The 19,956-nt window shown below is 42.6% G+C and overlaps 1 protein-coding gene across 6 annotated transcripts in view; it reads right to left on the bottom strand.

The window, feature by feature from the left end:
- Positions 1 to 19,956, bottom strand: part of FAM135A (family with sequence similarity 135 member A) — a 145,088-nt gene that overhangs the window by 106,235 nt on the left and 18,897 nt on the right. For all 6 annotated transcript variants that reach the window (XR_013345575.1, XR_013345574.1, XM_077812675.1 and 3 more), the window contains exons 2-3: positions 18,254 to 18,336; positions 15,142 to 15,264 (exon numbers count right to left, since the gene is read on the bottom strand). Coding sequence is in view for 4 of the 6 variants with exons in the window: in XM_077812675.1 (XP_077668801.1) it covers positions 15,142 to 15,218 (77 nt within the window). In the remaining 2 variants the exon portion in view is untranslated. The remainder of the gene's footprint in view (positions 1 to 15,141; positions 15,265 to 18,253; positions 18,337 to 19,956) is intronic.

Genomic DNA, 19,956 nt, shown 5'->3' with positions numbered 1-19,956 from the left:
ACCTGTACTATGTAGTTCAACAGAGGAGAGGATTATTTGTTTTGAAGACAGGTGGCCTCATGATACTCAGTGCAGATTTATACTTTAAGCAGTTTTTAATACAAAAAACATTTACCTTCTAATCCTAATATCAAAATCCTGTAGGGGTTCACCTCAGGGCAAAATATGTAAATGGTAAATTAAAATCTCATCCCCTGATTTTTAAAGTAATGACTTAACTACAGTGAGGCGCACATCCACATCCGCACGCGCACACAAACACACACAGACACTCTATTTACCAAAATTGTGCACCAGTACACTGCCTTACTGATTTGCAAATAGAGTACTGTGAATATTAAGAACAAGGAGGACTTGTGGCACCTTAGAGACTAACACATTTATTTGAGCATAAGCTTTCATGGGCTAAAGCCCACTTCATCAGATGCATGCAGTGGAAAATACAGTAAGATCAGGGCTGGCTCTAGGCACCAGCAAAACAAGCAGGTGTTGGGGCAGCGCATTTCTAGGGGCGGCATTCCAGCGCTGGCCATGCCCCCCCTAGAAATGTGCCCCTGCTGCCCCAGCTCACCTCCGCTCCGCCTGCTCCCCTGAGGGAAACTGCCGCCGCTCGGCTTCTCCCACCTCCCTCCCAGGCTTGCCGCGCGCAAAACTGTTTCGCACGGGGAGGGAAGGAGGGAGAAGACGAGCGGCGGTGCGCTCAGGGGAGGCGGCAGTGGTGGAGCGGAGGCAAGTTGGGGCGGAGAGCGGTTCCTGAACACGCTGCCTCTCCCTCACCTGAGAGGGAGGGGAAGAAGTGGAGCGGTGGCGTGTTCAGAGAAGCAGGCGGAGCAGAGGTGAGCTAGGGCGGGGCGTTGCAGGGGTGGAAGGGAGCCGCAGGAAGCAATTGGGGGGGGGGAATGTAGCAAATCCTGGGGAGGAGGCGGGGCTGGGGATTTGGGGAAGGGATAGGGAAGGGGCGGAGCCAGGGGCAGGGAGGCATGAAAAAAAAGCGGGGGCAGCCAAAATTTTTTTTGCTTGGGGGCAGCAAAAATCCTAGAGCTGGCCCTGAGGAAGATTTTTTATTATATATATATATATATATATACACACACACACACAGAACAAGAAAAAATGGGGGTTGCCATACCAACCCTTAACGAGATCAATCAATTAATGTGGGCTATTATCAGCAGGAGATAAAAAACTTTTGTTGTGATAATCAGGATGGCCCATTTCAAACAGTTGACAAGAAGGTGTGAGTAACAGTAGGGGGAAAATGAGCATGGGGAAATAGTTTTTAGTTAGTGTAATGACCCATCCACTCCCAGTCTTTATTCAAGCCTAATTTAATGGTGTCCAGTTTTCAGATTAATTCCAGTTCTGCTGTTTCTCGTCAGAGTCTGTTTTTGAAGGTTTTTTTGTTGAATAATTGCAACTGTCAATAGCAGTGCACAGATATCTTGTTATATGAATTGTTAACAGTCTGGTGGCATACATGACAAAGGCCTTTGGGGCTTACTGAGGAGTAAATGAAATCAATGTTTCAGAAAGAATCCTCTGAGCAGAGTGAAGGGGTTCACAGATTCCAAGGCCAGAAATAACCATTGTGATCATGTAGTCTGAACTCCTGTATAGCACAGTCACAGAATGTCCCCAAAATAATTCCATATTTTTGAAAATAACATCAGAAAAAAACATCTTGGTCTAAAAATTGCCAGTGATGGAGAATACACCACAACCCTTGGTAAATTGTTTCAATGGTTAATTACTCTCACAGTTAAAAATTTAAATCTTATTTCCCATATGAATTTGTGTAGCTTCAACTTTCAGCTTTTGGATTGTGTTGTACCTCTCTCTGTTAGACCGAAGAATCCATTATTAAGTATTTGTTCCTCATGTAGGTACTTGTAGTCTGTAATCAAGTCATCCCTTAACCTTCTCTTTAACATTTACACTCAGTAGACTCAGTGTTTGAGGACAGACCATATAGGTTGCTCCAGTCTGCTACACCTGACCTAAACCCAAGATTTACCTTAACAAAAACCGTTCAATTACTACAGCATGTCTCCCAGAGCCACCCAATTACTAGCCACTCCAAGTACAATCCCATCCAAGACCCAAGGCACAGGGCAGCTAGCCTCTCCTGAAGTTTGTGCTGCTGTGGCTACATGTGTTTTTTAGCCCATTAGCTCAATCAGAGCTAGCGCGAGTATGTCTCTTCACGCAGGAATTTACACCTTTCTGCTCTAGTATATACATACCCTAAGTATTCTGGGAGGAAGAGGGAGAAACTGCACAAGGAACTCAGGGCATGAACTGATTTCCAGGTGGGTAACACTATCTTCAGTAAACTTTACATGAGTCATGTTAAGACATCACACAAAATATAACAACAATAGCTGAAAAAGGGGCACTACTTGTGCCCAACCTAAAAATATAACATTTATGCCTAGCAGCCATTCTCAAATACCAACCAAGGGCAGGACTCAAATTTAGTCAATGAATATGACCGGGTGTAGCAGGGTAGACACCCACTGCTGCCCTAAGGGGCTTAGAACAGCCCAGGAAAGGGCTGTAGCTAGGGAAAGCAGCCCAGGCTGAGTAGGGAAGTAGGCTCAGCTGGAGCCATGCCCCAATTAGGGCTCAGCTGGCCTTATAAGTAGGCAGTGAGCCAGGAGCTGATACACTCACTCTCTCGCCAGCCTTTGGAGAGGGAGGAACCTGGCTGCAGGGAGCAGAGAGTACCTAGATTGGAGCAGGGCTGGCGAAAGGTTAAGGGAGCTGGGGAGCTCTGACCTGGAAAATCCCAGGCTGTGGCCTAGTAGAAGGCTAGGCAGGTATCGGGGCTGGAAAGGGGGCAGCCCATAGGTAGGCTGAGGCAGCAGGTCTAAACCCCTCCTTGCCAGTGATGAGTGGCTTTTACACTGCAGTCTGCCCTGATACAAGGGGCTAGTTGGTGACTGGCCTTACACTGAGGCAAGGTGGAGATAGTGGGTGTGGGTTCCCTGGGAGGGGACGATGACCCTGAGAGACAGTGGCTGTACTGCCAGGGGGCAGCCATCCAAGAGACAAGGGGCACTGGGTCTGGGAGTAACGTGGGGCCAGCAGTAAGGCAGATCACCAACCTGCAGAGGGTGCTCCAGAGCCTGGTGAGCTGATTCCTGACCAAGACCAGCAGGAGGTGCCGCAGGGGTGAGTCTGCTCCCTTACACTGGGGTTCAGTGACTATCACCCTGAGTTATTCCAAGTCTGTGATGTCAGATAGGGAAGAGTCTGTGGAAGCCTATCTCAATACAGTGCACACCCATTTCATTCTCTTTGCAACCTGTGAATCAACCCATATTTGATCTGGAAACTTTTGTTTGGGAAATATCCATTAAGGCACCATATGCTGCATTATAGTATACAGAGCAATAGTTCAAAACAAAATTAGAGGCTCTTTTAACTATGTTACTCTAGGGGAGTTTCCAAACAGTCAAAAACCTCTATCCCACTTTCACAGCAACATGCCCAACAACCATTCTTACATATCTGTGTAGAATGGAGGTGTAAGGTGTTATTTATCTTTCAGAAATAGTTAGAGGCCCTTTTAAAAGAACTGTACTTTGCAAGGCACACTTCCCAAAAGCATAAAACTCCCTTGCTACAGACACAAAGTAGCAACATGGCCAAAGATTACTCTCAGATTCCAGATGACACATTTGAGTATAGCTGGAGTTCAATGACTACAGCGTGTCACCCTGCGCTACTCTGACTGATGTCAGGTATATTTCACCATTCTATTCGTGATCCCAGGTGTGACAGTTTGGTACGTGTCAACCTGAAGTCCCTAACTGAGTAACTTTTTCAACATTACTTCAGCAAAAAAAGCTGTGCACTAACTGACTTAAATCCCAAGGAACTGAGATCAGTTTATGGAGGATCACAGCCATTGCTGGAATCCCAGATGTGCACAAAGAAAACCTTCAGAAAAACAAGGTGATTTTGTAAAACGCTGGGTGTTTTGGGAACGCTTTGCTCAAATGACAGAAATTTGGAAAACTAGCACTATCACTACTCCCATGTGGCACAGCAAATTTCAAGGCAATCTGAGTCAGAATGCAGATTTTTAGAGCACTTAGAATAGTTGACTTTTAAACAGAGTGATGCTTAACCTTAACTATAGCAGATCTGGTGTTCCACTATAATATCTTCAAAGAAACAAGTAATTTTCTCTCCTTTAGCCACCATCACAGGATGATGCTATTTTGTTCGAGGACTTTTTTGGCTTTGGTATTTGGAAACGAAGTTGAGAATCATATTTATCTTGGCTAGTCTGGAGCTATTAGGAAAAATAAATGCTGACTCTCCTTTGCTTTGCCAGGAATCTTTCTACTAGAGATTCTGATGGAAAGGAATACAAGGGCATCCTTCCTGTACTTGAAGAAAGCATCGCATCCCATCCCATATCTTAGTGGTACTGTAAGTAGGAAACTAGTATGTTCTCGTGGGGTAAGGAGAGAGAAAAAGAGAGATCATAATGCTAAGAGAGACCACAAAAGCCCTTCCTACCAAATCTAAATTATTTCCAATTTATTAAATCTGACAGAAGAAATAAATGAATAGTAAAATAAATCGGTTTAAAACACTGAGGAATACCCTAAGAAAGAAATCCAGCCAAAAAGTTGACTGGTTATAGCTACTGAAAGGAGTAGCCCAAGAAAGCTCCTCAATTATTAGTGGTAAAAAGGAACCAACAGGTGAGGTTACCAGTTGGCTGGTACCACTAACACAGCAAGGTTGAAATTAGAGCTAGACATAGAGAAGATATGAATCCACATTTCATACTGCTCTGGTGACTGCCTTAATCATGAGGCTATAGTCGTTCTCAAGTGCTCTCTTTCTTTGGGCTAATGAATCTTTAAGTATTAATGCAAAATGGAACAGCTCAATTGGAGAGATTGTGTAACCAGCCCCAGAACAGCGGATAACCTAGTGGTTAGGGTGCTCAAATGGGATGGGGGAAGATCTTACTTGATTCAGAGTGAGGATCAAACCTGGATCTCTCTCATTACAGGCAAGAGTCCCAACCACTGGGCTAAATGTTATAAAGTGGGAGGCACAGATGCACTGAGAGAGGACTCCTCACAGGACATGTCTACACTACAATGAAACACTCAAAGCATGGAGTCTAAGATTCCCATGTCAGCTGACTCTGGCTCATGGGGCTTGGGCTAAAAATTGCAGTGTAGACATTCAGGCTCTGAATGGAGCCTCCCCCCTTGTGAATTCTCACAGCCCCGGCTCCAGCCCAAGCCCAAACATCTACACTGCAGTTTTTAGCCCCACACCCTAAGTCCCACAAACCTGAGTCAGCTGACCCAGACCATGCACAGCCATGCCACTGTGTCTTTTATTGCAATGCCAACATACCCACAGATGGTATGCTGGCCTGGAAAAAGTTTTTCCCAGCAAAAACTAATTGGGTCAAATTCAGGAACAATTTTATATTGACTAAAACTGGCATTTTCAGTGAATAAACTATTTGTCTGAAAAATTTTGCCCAGCTCTATTTGAAGCGTTCCATCTGTTAATGTGTGCAGGCCTCCAAACCTTTCACTTTTGGGACTTCTAGATAGTGTTTGCACAGGGTAAGAAATCCTGAAAAAATGGTGGTCTTCGAATAATAATTTTTCACTTGAATTAAAAAACAACAAACCAACCCCCTCACCATTCTACTATTTTATGTTTTTGTAAGATTGTACAAGACCTACATTTTGATTTAAAAATCAATCTGACAGTACCCCTTTAATATTGAGGCAAAAGTATTTGTCGCCCATCCCACTGTCCTCCATCTCTTTAGAGTTCAGAGAATTTGAATGTAAACTTTTGCTTTGCTATCCTGAGGGAATCCATTTGTATCCTGTGTTGGATCTAATATCTTTAAAAGGATCAAAAAGGACATATGCTTAATGCTGATTACATTGTTAAAACTTGCAAAATAGATAACATTTTGGGAAGCTCTAGATTTTTCATTGGCTGTAACAATTTAAAATGTGTGATCTGGGGCAGCTTGACATTTTTGTATCCTATTTATGAAAGTGTGTTTCAAAAAGAAATAATAATGCCTTGAGTAAAATTCAGCAATAAAAAGTATTATGAAAAACAAAATGATTTACAGACAAGCAGAACAAGAGCTCCTCTTCATTCATTGTGCATATCCGTCAATGTGAGGGCTTATAATGTTTAAATCACTTCAGCCAAATCATGGCCTCACATTAACTCTTCTCAGCTGTTAGGGCAACTACATGTCAGTTATGGGGATAAGCTCAGCTACTTATTTGTGGACCAACAGAATGTTACAAACTTTAAGTATACCTCCATTTGCCAGCCTTGCTTAAAAACACCAGGATGAGATGTGACACACCAAATATTGGTAGTCTCAGGCTCTCTTCTTTAGCTATTGGAATATAACAAAAAGCTTACCCAAGATGAAACCAGGAGGGTCCATCTTGCCAAATGAAGAAACATAGGACATGATGTAGCTACTTGGCGTAATCAATGGACATAACTGTACCCTGAGTTAGTGCACGTGTGATTGAAGCTGATCATGGTACTAAGCACAGAAGAAAAAGTTGGCCACCTTTACCTGCTTAAAAAGTTAAACTGCCATATGACCCTAATGGCAATGATATTCATACAATAGCCTAAGTGAAGGAAGAAGCCTACACTTATTGAACAGGTGTGTATACTTTTGGGATTTGATTACTAATTAAAACATCTGTAGGAAGAATAGGGGTAGGCCAGGGAAGCTATCCCAGTGCAGTGAAGAGATATCTTGAAGGATTATACTAATTTTCTTTGTTCAGTTCTAGAAGAAAACAAATCTGTCCATGACACTTTACCATTGTCATATGACAGCGGGATAGTCGGACAAGAAAAACAGGAAAGACAACTAGACATATTCCTATCATCTCCTCAAACATTTGGCTTGTCTGTTGTTGGCCTATTTGTCCGTCTTGTCTATTTAGATTAGACTGTAAGCTTTTCAAGGCAAGGACAGTGTTTTTGTGTTTGTACCGCACCCAACATATTTTGAATGCTATTACAATACAAATAATTATTGTTAAAGCCCCACATGCTGAAATATGATTTGCATCCAAACCTAACAATATTACAATACAAACCTCATCAATTCTACAGACTAACTAGGAAAGTGGATTTTTGATCCACACCAGGCACACGAGGGAAATGTATTTGTGCCTTATGTGAAAATCTCCTTTCTAGGACGAATGAGGTCCACAGATCATAGCATTATGTCGCTTTTCTATACAGCTTTGGAGACAGACCAGACCTGCCAAGAAGTGACAGGGAAGGCTTGTCTCTACCTCTGAGAAATCAGCAGTTGGGACACTTCCACAGCCAGGGAAATCTCTAACCACTCTATATTAGTAAGGAATATTATGCACTAAGACTAAATACAACCTCCTGCAGAGCAAGATATTCAATGAAAAAACAACTTTGACTAGCAATACATGCCATCTTCTCCCAGTTAAGAGTTCACTAAGGGTGGGTTGGATGTGTTGTCCTCAATTCCTCAATGTGGAATTCCGAGGAGACTTTAGGTAAGAATCTTGCTTTCTGAAGAACACCATAAATGGGAGGTCCGCCATTAAAGCCCCCAATTCTCCTACCCTTTGGGTGGAAGTGATTGCTACCAGAAAGGCTGTCTTCATAGATAAATCTAATAATTAACATTTAAGCTAGTAGTTCAAATGGATGCTTCATAAGGCCATTAAGGACTAGGTCCTGATCCTAGCTAAGAGTAGGGCTTCTGATCCGTAGATAATTGTCAAACCTTGCAGGAATCTTGCCGTAGCTGGAAGATAAGAGGGGGGAAAAAACAAACTTATGGGTATGTGAAAGGCTGTTGTTGCTGCTAAATGAACCCTAATAGAATTCACAGAAAGACTTTGTCTTCAATTACTAACAGGTAATCCAGTACTCTAGGAAGGGAGAGCAAGTTGGTGAAATCTGATGACTGTTACACCCAAGATGGTATCGTTTCCATTTTTGGAGATACATATTTCTTGTAGATGGTTTTCTATTATTTAATAAAACATTGTACAAATGAGGAACAAGATCTCTCTATCCCTGAAAACCATCGAGGAACCATGCTTGGAGGCACAGAATCTGTAAATTGGGGTGAAGTGTTTGACCTGCAACTTAAGTCATTAGGTAAGGACTGATTGGAAGCTTCCATGAAGAAGACGTGAGCCTGATGCGAAAGGGGTACCAGACTTGTCTTGGCCACATTGATGCAATTAGTATGACTCTGGCCCAATCTTATTGAGAACCATCAATAGTAACTATGTTAGTGGATACGTGGACGAAAGGACTTCCCTACGTGTGATGAGAAATGCATCCCCTAGAGATAGGGGATCAAGATTCCCTCTGGAGCAATAAGTGATGCATTTAGCATTTGCTGCCATGGCAAACAGATCAACCTCTAAGAACCCACCCCCCGACCGAGAATATTATGTGAAGACCTCTGGAGTTTAGTTCCCATTTGTAATTTAGAGAGAAATGTGTGTTGAAGTAGTCTGCCATGGTGTTTTGAATATCTGGAAGGTAAGAAGCTGGGATGAGTATGTGCTTGATTATGCACTAATTCCAGAGTTTTATCACTTTAGCACAGATAGGTGGGGAACGTGCTCCTCCTTGATGGTTGATAATACATGCACAACATGTTTGTCATTATCTTTATTGACTTCAATCTGAGTAGAGGTAGAAAGTGTAGTTAAGCATTTTTGAACACTACAAAGACACATGTAAATATGTCCCAGCAGCTGAAGGTAATCTCTTACTGTAACTTGCCCTGAATCCTTGATGTGGTTCACTAGTGTGAGAAATGTGCTGGATGGTAGCTGTGCCTATCAAAGCATCCAGTGACGCTTCTACAAAATCTACACACTGTAGTGGAGTCAAAATGGACTTTTGAGGTTGACTTGAAGGACCAGGCTGTAAAATAAAGAACACATGGTGTTTATTAACTCCAAACCTCCTGACAAGATCTGCTCTTTATCAGCCAATCATCTAGACACTATTATGCCCAAACAGGTGGGCAGCAATTACTGCCAAAATCTTTGAGCACATCCGTGGTACAAAAGATCATCCAAAAGACAACACCCTGTATTAGCAGTGTTCGTTGTTGATTTGGAAACAAAGAAACCTCCTGTGTGATGGATGAATAGCAAAATGAAAATATGCATCTTGTAGACTGAGATTTGACCCAATCTCCTAACTGTAATGATGGAATTATTGCTGCCAGGATAGTCATCCTGAATTTTTGCTGTTTTACATTTATGTATCTGTTTAGCAGCCTGAGTTCGAAAACTGGTCTCCATTCCCCCTTCTTTATGGATATCAGGAAGTATTTTGAGTAGAATCCCATTCTTCTGTGTTGCTCCTAAACTTAACAGTGAGGTCACTTTTTGTTCTAGTAACTGACTATGAGGAGAGGAGTCCCTGAAGAAGGACAGGGATGGGTAGGAGAGAGAGCCTTGAAATGTACAGTGTAAGCAGAGGTTATGGCTTCCAAAACACATTTGTCTCATATTATATACTCTCACGCATCCTTAAAGGGGAGGAAGCAGCATCCAAAATGAGGAAGTGGTGGTAGAATGTTGCAGCTGTAAAGTCCCATGAACTGGATGGTCAGATTTCAGAGTAACAGCCGTGTTAGTCTGTATTCGCAAAAAGAAAAGGAGTACTTGTGGCACCTTAGAGACTAACCAATTTATTTGAGCATGAGCTTTCGTGAGCTACAGCTCACTTCATCGGATGCATACTGTGGAAACTGCAGAAGACATTAGATACACAGAGACCATGAAACAATACCTCCTCCCACCCCACTCTCCTGCTGGTAATAGCTTATCTAAAGTGATCATCAAGTTGGGCCATTTCCAGCACAAATCCAGGTTTTCTCACCCTCTGCCCCCCCACACACAAACTCACTCTCCTGCTGGTAATAGCCCATCCAAAGTGACCACTCTCTTTAAAATGTGTATGATAATCAAGGTGGGCCATTTCCAGCACAAATCCAGGTTTTCTCATCCCCCCACCCCCCTCCAAAAACCACACTCAACCAAGCCGTCATAATAGTTGCTGAAGGACATGGATGGCTGGGAAGATGTAGTTGTAGCCGAGGGGGTTTCTTTTTTGAGTTCCTTGGTCTCTTGGCCAGGGGTTCAGAGAGTGTATGGTAGGTTGAATACAGGTCTGGGAATGCTCTTTGTACTATCTGATATCTATAAAATCTCCTCCTATTTACAGGAATACAGATTCAAAGGGATCTCGGTGTGACTCTTGAGTCCTTTGTGTAAAAAGACATCCACTGAGTCCGCAAAGGGCTTGCAACCGTCAAAGCGGAGATCTTCAAATGGTACTTTGAACCTCTCTCAGAAGTCCCAACATCTGCAGCCAAGACGTTCTTCTCATGATCACTGAAGAGGATCTAGACTGTGCTGCAGCATGTGCCACATCTAAGGAAGCCTGGAGCAATGTTTTTGCTACAGATGGTCCCTCCTGAACAGTGACTTTAAAGTGATCACAGTGTTTCTCTGACGGCTGTTCACTATAGAAACTAAATCTGTTGTAATTTACGTAGTCCTATTTGGCCATGAGCACCTGATGGTTTACTCTTCTGAACTGAAGTGTGGATGGGGGGCCGGGGAGGGGAGGAATAGAGCTGCTTATAGTCCTTTCTGTTTAGAGCTATGTTGCCTGCCCCTTTCATTAACAGCCTCTACCACTAGGGAGTTCAGAGCTGGGTGAGAGAATAGAAACTCCTGTTCCCTGGCAGGAACATAATACTTTTCATCCACTCTCTTGCAGGTAGACAGTATTATAGATGGAGTTTTCCAAACTGCCTTAGTGGGCTCCATAAGAGCTTAATTCACTGAAATAGCAATTCTCATCCATGACAAGGTGCGTGATGGGATTCCTGAACATCCTCTAAGGGAATCTGAAGTATCAGCAATTTGCTTTATCATTTCCTGAAACTGTCTGAAGTCATCTGCCACAGAAGGTGGTGGAGGCATGACATATCAGGTGAAGAAGAGGAAATATTTATAAGAGGTGTCACCTCCTTGTCTGCCCTTGCGTCTTTTCCTCACGGGTCTCATCCTCTGGCATGGGTGGTGACAAAGAAGGTTGAAGATGATCCCTTCTTCTCTGTTCCCTCCAACAGTGTGAAGACCTCGTCACAAATTGCTGGAGTTACAACACCCAGGGATCCCAGCAAGGCCACTGAGGGAGGCCAAAAGGCAAAGATGGAGACATCCATCTGTGTTCCTGCCAGGAGGGTGTCATTTGAGGTCTATTCTCTTGTAAAACATCAGTGTAGGAGGGAGAGTGATGTGTTCTGGGGAACCCTACACCAAGACCTGAAAATCTGAAGATTCCTCTTACGCATTCTCCGGGGGTCAAGGAGGGGAGCTGTTCAATTTGCAAAGTAGATTAGCGCAAGCCTGGTTCCCTGTGTGATACAGAGATCAGTGATTGAGAGGGTCTTGCTGCTGACAAACCCCCAACACTCTGAAGAGACTATCAAGTGTTTAGGGTACCTAAACTCTTGTGGTACCGACAGTAACAAAGACTGACCTGGAGGATGGCTTCAGTACTGATGTAGCCAGCACTGAGCGCTTGGCCTGTGAGTGAATCGGCTCTGACTCTCGCAGTATTATATAGGGTCTAGTGGTCTTCGCTACAGTTGTCTTCCTTGATATCAGTACCAAGTGCTATTCCGGGACACCTATGTCTCTGTCAGTCAGGATCCAGATATCCAAAGTCAGTCTTAGACTGAGTTTTCTTCTTTGCTTTTGCAGTACCTGCATCACTCAGAGCCTACGCTGAACTCCCCTTGGGACCCGAGGTCTCTGTAGCCCTGTTGTGTGTTGGTGACCAAGATCTTCTTGGAGATTTACACCTCTCTCCTTCTGTTTAGAGGAAGATGTAGATGAGAACTTCAGTAGCATAGAAGTATTCAGTGACACAGTACTGCCTATGTCTCTAGCTGTTTCCGATGACCGAGATCTTGTGGGGCATCAGGAGTACTGAGAGGTCTTCTGCCTCTGGATCCAAAGCTGGACATAAGGCTTGTTCCATCATTAGTAGTTTGAAAAAAAAATATTGGGAAGTGAAGTTTAAAATCTACCCCTGAAGGATGTACAGATCTTGCACTTACTAGGAATATGGGTAACACACTAACTGTGCAGGCATTGGGAAAGCCTGTCACTGATTGAAATGAACCTCTCAGAAGGAGAGGCACCTCTTGAATCCTGAGGAACCTGGCATTCCTGAGAAAAAACAACAAAAGAGACAACCCCAAGAAGGGGAAGTTCTAAACTACTATCTAACTATATCTAAAAATAAAATCCTTTTATTTTTAGGGGGGAAAGGAAAAACGAAGGAAACACTAAAAGGTAAGTAATTATAAACTATCTAAATCCTAAAAGGAGAACAGACACATGCTGCAGACCCCATCTCAGACAAAAGGCGATTGAGAAGACACTGAGAGCAGTTCACCTGCGCAGCACCAAATAGCCTCGGTGTAGGACACCAGGATTTGTGGGTCACATGCATGGACCAAATGGCCACCACTACCAAAAATCTCTGGTCAAAGGCACAGGGCGCATACACACCTGAAGTGGAGCACCCACAGGAACACTAATCAAAGAACTGGATATTTTGTAATGGTTCCTACAAGTTTTATTATATTAATAAAAAAAGCTATATTTTATATACATGCACACACGCAACTTTTTAAAAGCACTCATGAAGCTTAGATACACAACTATCGGGGGGTGATGGATCCCAGTCTCAGCAGCTCCTTGCCAGCCAACACTGATGTCTCCCCCAGGCCTGAGGGGCCTGCTGTGGGGCTCGCTGGACTGGGATTCCTAGTCACCGTGTGGTCAGCACTGCCCCCTTCTCCCTACTGGCTGGATAGGAAGCAGCAGCAGTGGTCTGGGCTGGAGCTGATCTCAGAGTAAACTGGGCCTTAATCCCTACCCCAGGCCAGGCTGGGTTGGACCAGGCAGCAAAATGGGGTGAGAAACCTCCCCATTCTCCCACTCTTCCTGGGATGGGCCTGGCCCACTAACCTCCAATGAACAGCTGCAGCCTAAGCAGGCAAGCAGAAGCAGGATACCCGCTTCCACCTCCCTGCTGGAGAGGGAGAGGGCCTGGGGGCTGTGCATATCCTGTGAAATTGGAACATTTACCCATGACACTACTGCAATTTTTTTTAAACAAATCTGTGATTTTTCTCAGGGTCTGATGCATAAGGGATGGAGCAGAAGAACCCATGCAGGTGCTAGTGGAAGAAATGGACAAGCAGGCAAGAGAGACGTCTGTGTTGAGGCACGATGCAATGAGATGAAAGACTAGATAAACAGGAGACACAGTGGAGGAGCTCACGTAGGATGTGCCATTGTCACAATAAGTGAGGAAGATGATTTTGACAGCAACATTTTGTTGTTCCTTGACTTTAGCAAAGCTTTTGACATGGTCTCCCACAGTATTCTTGCCAGCAAGTTAAAGAAGTATGGGCTGGATGAATGGACTATAAGCTGGATAGAAAGCTGGCTAGATTGTCGGGCTCAAGGGGTAGTGATCAATGGCTCCATGTCTAGTTGGCAGCCGGTATCAAGTAGAGTGCCCCAAGGGTCGGTCCTGGGGCTGGTTTTGTTCAATCTCTTCATAAATGATCTGGAGGATGGTGTGGATTGCACCCTCAGCAAGTTTGCAGATGACACTAAACTGGGAGGAGAGGTAGATATGCTGGAGGGTAGGGATAGGATACAGAGGGACCTAGACAAATTGGAGGATTGGGCCAAAAGAAATCTGATGAGGTTCAACAAGGACAAGTGCAGAGTTCTGCACTTAGGACGGAAGAATCCCATGCACCGCTACAGACTAGGGACCGAATGGCTAGGCAGCAGTTCTGCAGAAAAGGATTGAGGGGTTACAGTGGATGAGAAGCTGGATATGAGTCAGCAGTGTGCCCTTGTTACCAAGAAGGCCAATGGCATTTTGGGATGTATAAGTAGGGGCATAGCCAGCAGATTGAGGGACGTGATCGTTCCCCTCTATTCCACATTGGTGAGGCCTCATCTGCAGTATTGTGTCCAGTTTTGGGCCCCACACTACAAGAAGGATGTGGAAAAATTGGAAAGAGTGCAGCGGAGGGCAACAAAAATGATTAGAGGACTGGAACACATGACTTATGAGGAGAGGCTGAGGGAACTGGGATTGTTTAGTCTACGGAAGAGAAGGATGAGGGGGGATTTGATAGCTGCTTTCAACTACCTGAAAGGAGTTCCAAAGAGGATGGCTCTAGACTCTTCTCAGTGGTAGCAGATGACAGAACAAGGAGTAATGGTCTCAAGTTGCAGTGGGGGAGATGTAGGTTGGATATTAGGAAAAACTTTTTCACTAGAAGAGTGGTGAAACTCTGGAATGCATTACCTAGGGAGGTGGTGGAATCTCCTTCCTTAGAAGTTTTTAAGGTCAGGCTTGACAAAGCCCTGGCTGGGATGATTTAATTGGGGATTGGTCCTGCTTTGAGCAGGGGATTGGACTAGATGACCTCCTGAGGTCCCCTCCAATCCTGATATTCTATGATTTTAAATGGACTTGAGAAAACAAGGCTGCATTAGTTAAACCAGTGAGATTACACTGGTCAAGGTGGGAGAGGGCAAGGGCCTGGACAAGAGCATAATCCACATTCAGATTATTATTCACATTATCCACATTCAGAATTGTAGCCCTTTCACCCCTCTCCAATCAGACTATAAGTATTTGATATTAGCTGAAGTTCTATGCCTAAGATTTTTGAACCTTGGAGTAAACTCCAAGAAAGTAGCTGCCCTTCACAGCTATCTTTCTAATAAGCAGTAAACACTTAATTTTCAAGTCACCATACAAAACTAGTAATAAAACATGAATCGTCACTCTGGCAAAGACAGGCATATCTGTTGAACTTGGTTTACAATGCCAGTATATCCACATATCTTAAAAGAGTAAGTATGACAGAACTTAAACATTAAGATTTTTCAGTACAGCCATTCACTACAGTACAATTTCCTCTTCATTTTGGAAGAATTCAGTACATACCCTCTTTGAAACAAATCCACATTGTAGAATTTGTGGAGCTCCACGGAGAATTCTATCATAGCCTGTACTTCACTCATTTTTATGTAGCTGCATAAGCCAAAATTGTTGTCTGCACCTTAGTTACTAGAAACAAACAGAGAAAACAATTTTTTTCTGGAGTCAGAGGCAAAAAGACACTTTTTTTTTTCTTCAGAACCAGTATGTGGCATGGGCTGTGCATAAGCTTCCACACTGCCTCTCTGCACTTTGAGTCTGAGTGCATTAGGGGTAAAGAGATGCTGTATGCCAGCAGTTCCTAGCGCCACTCCTTGATTCAGCTCCAGATCTCCACTCCAAAACATACTTGGCTAGTGCAGCTGAGCCAGTATGTGGGATGGGGGGTTAGTAATTTAAATATAGGTGTTGGCCAATAGCAAATTACTACCCCCAAAGCAATGTGAGGGAAGGAGTCTTGCTTCTCTAAGGCACAATACTTTCCCTGCACTGCTCCTAGGTCCAGTGCACCTTCATGTCATCCCATACTCAGGGCTTCTGGCAAAACCACTATCTAGCCCTTTTAAAAAATGATTTTATATTTCTTTTATAATAAGTCTTCACATCCATTTTCAGCCATAAAAAGAATAATATTGCTAGGACCCCATTTAATCCTAACCACACAGAACACTATTTTGACATTCCTTTGCTTAATTTACTTTTTATGATGGTTATCAGTTTTAAAAACAGACTGAATCACTATGTTCCACTTCAGTTTAAATCATGTCAGTGCAAGCAAGAACAGTGTCTTGAATTTCAACATTCTTCCTACTGTACAGTTTAAAAAGTTACAAATCATTAACAGATTGTGTAGGTTTGAGTTTCTTCTCCATCAATGTTTGTTTATATCTATGATTTCTGTTTGTTACATATGTTGTAGCACCAAAAAAGCTGAAGTAAAAAGAAGAAAACAGAACCTTAAAAGTTTCAGAGTAACAGCCGTGTTAGTCTGTATTCGCAAAAAGAAAAGGAGTACTTGTGGCACCTTAGAGACTAACCAATTTATTTGAGCATGAGCTTTCGTGAGCTACAGCTCACTTCATCAGATGCATACCGTGGAAACTGCAGCAGACTTTATATATACACAGAGAATATGAAACAATACCTCCTCCCACCCCACTGTCCTGCTGGTAATAGCTTATCTAAAGTAATCTTCAGGTTAGGCCATTTCCAGCACAAATCCAGGTTTTCTCACCCTCCACCCCCCCCACACAAATTCACTCTCCTGCTGGTGATAGCCCATCCAAAGTGACAACTCTTTACACAATCACCAGCAGGAGAGTGAATTTGTGTGGGGGGGGTGGAGGGTGAGAAAACCTGGATTTGTGCTGGAAATGGCCTAACCTGAAGATTACTTTAGATAAGCTATTACCAGCAGGACAGTGGGGTGGGAGGAGGTATTGTTTCATATTCTCTGTGTATATATAAAGTCTGCTGCAGTTTCCACGGTATGCATCTGATGAAGTGAGCTGTAGCTCACGAAAGCTCATGCTCAAATAAATTGGTTAGTCTCTAAGGTGCCACAAATACTCCTTTTCTTTTAACCTTAAAAGTGTTTCTTTGCACATGGCCAAAACCTGATACCACTGAAATCAACAGCTAAATTTCCACTGGATTCAACAGCAGCAAAAATTTGCCTTTTAATTAACAAAATTCAACAAGTAGCAGTATTATGAAAATAATCAGATAAGGCTAGTCCATATTGGGTCTTAAAACATTCTAGTGATTAGCATCCAGAAAGAGGTGTTTCTTTAACTCAACACTCATCTGCTGCCTAAGAAACAGCGGATTGCTTTGTGGAAAACTAGCTATATATAAGCAACAGGAATCAAGAGACAAGGTGAGTGAGGTAATATATCTTGTACTAGACCAACTTCTGCTGGAGAGAGAGGGCAGGTCTACACTACAGCAGGGATCGAGGGTCTGAGATCAATCCACCAGCGGTCGATTTAGCGGGTCTAGTAAAGACACTCCCCCCCCATCGATGCAGATTGCTCTCCAGTCAACCCCTGTACTCTACCCCCAATGAAAAGAGTAAGGTAAGTTGACGGGAGATTTTCTCCCATCGATCCCCCGCAGTTTCTCGACCTAAGGTACGTTGACTCCAGCTACGTTACTCACGTAGCTGGAGTTGTGTAGCATAGGTCGACTTACCGCAGTAGTATAGACATAGCCAGCAACAAGTGTTCGAGCCACACAGTCTTCTTCAGACCGGTGTGGCTCTAAAGCTTGCCTCTACCACAAAAAGAAGCTGGTCCAATAAAAGATATTACCTCATCCAGTGTGTCTCTCTAATATCCCGAGCTACAACCACATTGCACACAACAGGAGTCAGTGCAGTTATGTAAACATCAGACATACAGCAGACCTTATAATGAAGGTGAAGTGTATCTTATTGCAAGGTTTTAGTAAAAGTACAGTAGAACCTCAGAGTTACGAACGTCTTGGAAATGGAGGTTGTTCATAACTCTAAAATATTCGTAACTCTGACCAAAACATTATGGTTGCTCTTTCCAAAGTTTACAAATGAACATTGACTTAATACAGCTTTGAAACCTTACCACGCAGAAGAAAAATTCTGCTTTTAACCATCTTAATTTAAATGAAACAAGCACAGAAACAGTTTTCTTAACTTGTCAAATTTTTTTATTAAAAACTTTCCCTTTTTTTTTTTAAATAGTTTTATGTTTAACACAGTACTGTACTGCATTTGCTTTTTGTTTTTTGGCTCTGCTGCTGCCTGATTGCATACTTCTGGTTCCGAATCAGGTGTGTGGTTGACCAGTCAGTTCAAAATTCTGGAGTTCGAAACTCTGAAGTTCTACTGTACTGTGTCTAGTTCTTTTAACACAGGTAAAATCTGAAGATCATTTTGAAATCCAATAGTATTAAGCATTAAGAATGGAAATGCTTACATTCAGATGTCAGTTACAATCATTCTATTCTATACTATACTAAGGACCAAAATTTTGCTTTCATTTACATCTTTAATTCTCACTGGCTGTAGTAGGAGTTGCATGGATGTTAGGTAACAAAAGAGGGTCAATAAACTATTAGAAGAAGAATCTTTGTTTCTTACCTCTACTGGTAAACAATCCATTTTAATATGTGAAATAATCAGTCTTCCAATTCTCCATTACTGCGATCAAAAACATGTTTATACTAAAAAAAAAAAAGAATAATAATAATTAATTGTACCTCTTAATGTAAGCACACATAGCTCAACATCCACTGTTTTTCCTAACTTTTCCTCATGTGTTTGAAGGTAATAGATTAACAAAATGTTAGTGAAGAATAATTCTATCTCCACCATATTCGTGAACAATCCAGGCGTTTAAGTGAATGAAAGTACTGTCAGAGACTTTTATTTTCCCAATCTTCTTTGGATTTCAGGCAGGCAGAGAACAGGATTCAGACATATTTCAATACACTGAACTCTACTTCTTTTTATTAAGGATGGTTCAAACAGATTGCAGTTTTCCTTTCTGTATCTCTCTCAACTGCAGAGAAATAGTGCCCAAGCTTACTTCTGTAGGCTTGTACAGTTATAAAATTTGAACTATTGTTGCCTTAGCTTCAGAGGGGGAAAAAAAAAATCAACGAATAAAAGTACAGTATAAAAAAATATACATGCAATTTCTCAAATGGGCATTTTTCTTGGTGGGTCATTCTTAACGCAGTGCCTTTCAATCCCAAGGATTTGGGGTGAAAGCCTGCTCCCACTAATGTCACTGGCAAAACCCCCATTGACATCAATAGGGACAGGATTTCACTTCTTTTGCTTACAGAATGTGTAATACATATTTCCCCACACTCGTTTTTAAAAATGGTTTAAGATATACAATAGGATAACAACTTGGAAAAACTCAAGTTGAGTAGTTGACATTTTTAGTCCTAAAATCCTAGCAATTCAATCACAATTTAAATTCTGAAGAAGCAGTTTACCATCACAGCCACTAAAAACACAGTGAGAAGAGTCTGAAGAGCAGAAATACATAAAACGATGAAGGGAGGAGAGAAGACAGTAAATTACACGAGCTTGTAATCTTGTGCTTCTCCTATGTCTCTTACTGCTCCTTCAGTGAGTCCTGTGGAGGATGTCCTGATGCATCCGATGAAGTGAGCTGTAGCTCAAAAAAGCTTATGCTCAAATAAATTGGTTAGTCTCTAAGGTGCCACAAGTACTCCTTTTCTTTTTGTGAATACAGACTAACACGATTGTTACTCTGAAACCTGTGGAGGATAGTCCTCCAACTTTTCGGGGAGAGTTCTACAGGCCTCTGTCCTTGGTCCCCCTCTCTTCTCCCTCTACACCTTATCTCCCTTTGCAACTTAAGCAAACACAAATTCAATTACCATCTATATGGTGGGTTTCAGAGTAGCAGCTATGTTAGTCTGTATCCGCAAAAAGAACAGGAGAACTACAAAACAAAAAACACTAACCCAGGAACCTATCCTTGCAACAAAGCCCGTTGCCAACTGTGTCCACATATCAGGGGACACCATCACAGGGCCTAATCACATCAGCCACACTATTAGAGGCTTGTTCACTTGCACATCTACCACTGTGATATGTGCCAGCATTGCCCCCTCCACCATGTACATTGGCCAAACCGGACAGTCTCTATGTAAAAAAATAAATGGACACAAATCAGACATCAAGAATTATAACATTCAAAAACCGGTCGGAGAACACTTCAATCTCTCTGGTCACTCGATTACAGACCTAAAAGTCGCAATATTACAACAAAAAAACTTCAAAAACAGACTTCAACAAGAGAC

Source organism: Eretmochelys imbricata, chromosome 3 (genome assembly GCF_965152235.1).
Source record: "Eretmochelys imbricata isolate rEreImb1 chromosome 3, rEreImb1.hap1, whole genome shotgun sequence".
NCBI classification, from domain to species: Eukaryota; Metazoa; Chordata; order Testudines; family Cheloniidae; genus Eretmochelys; species Eretmochelys imbricata.
The sequence above is the reverse complement of the archived record's forward strand: the minus strand, read 5'-3'. Positions and strand labels throughout refer to the sequence as shown.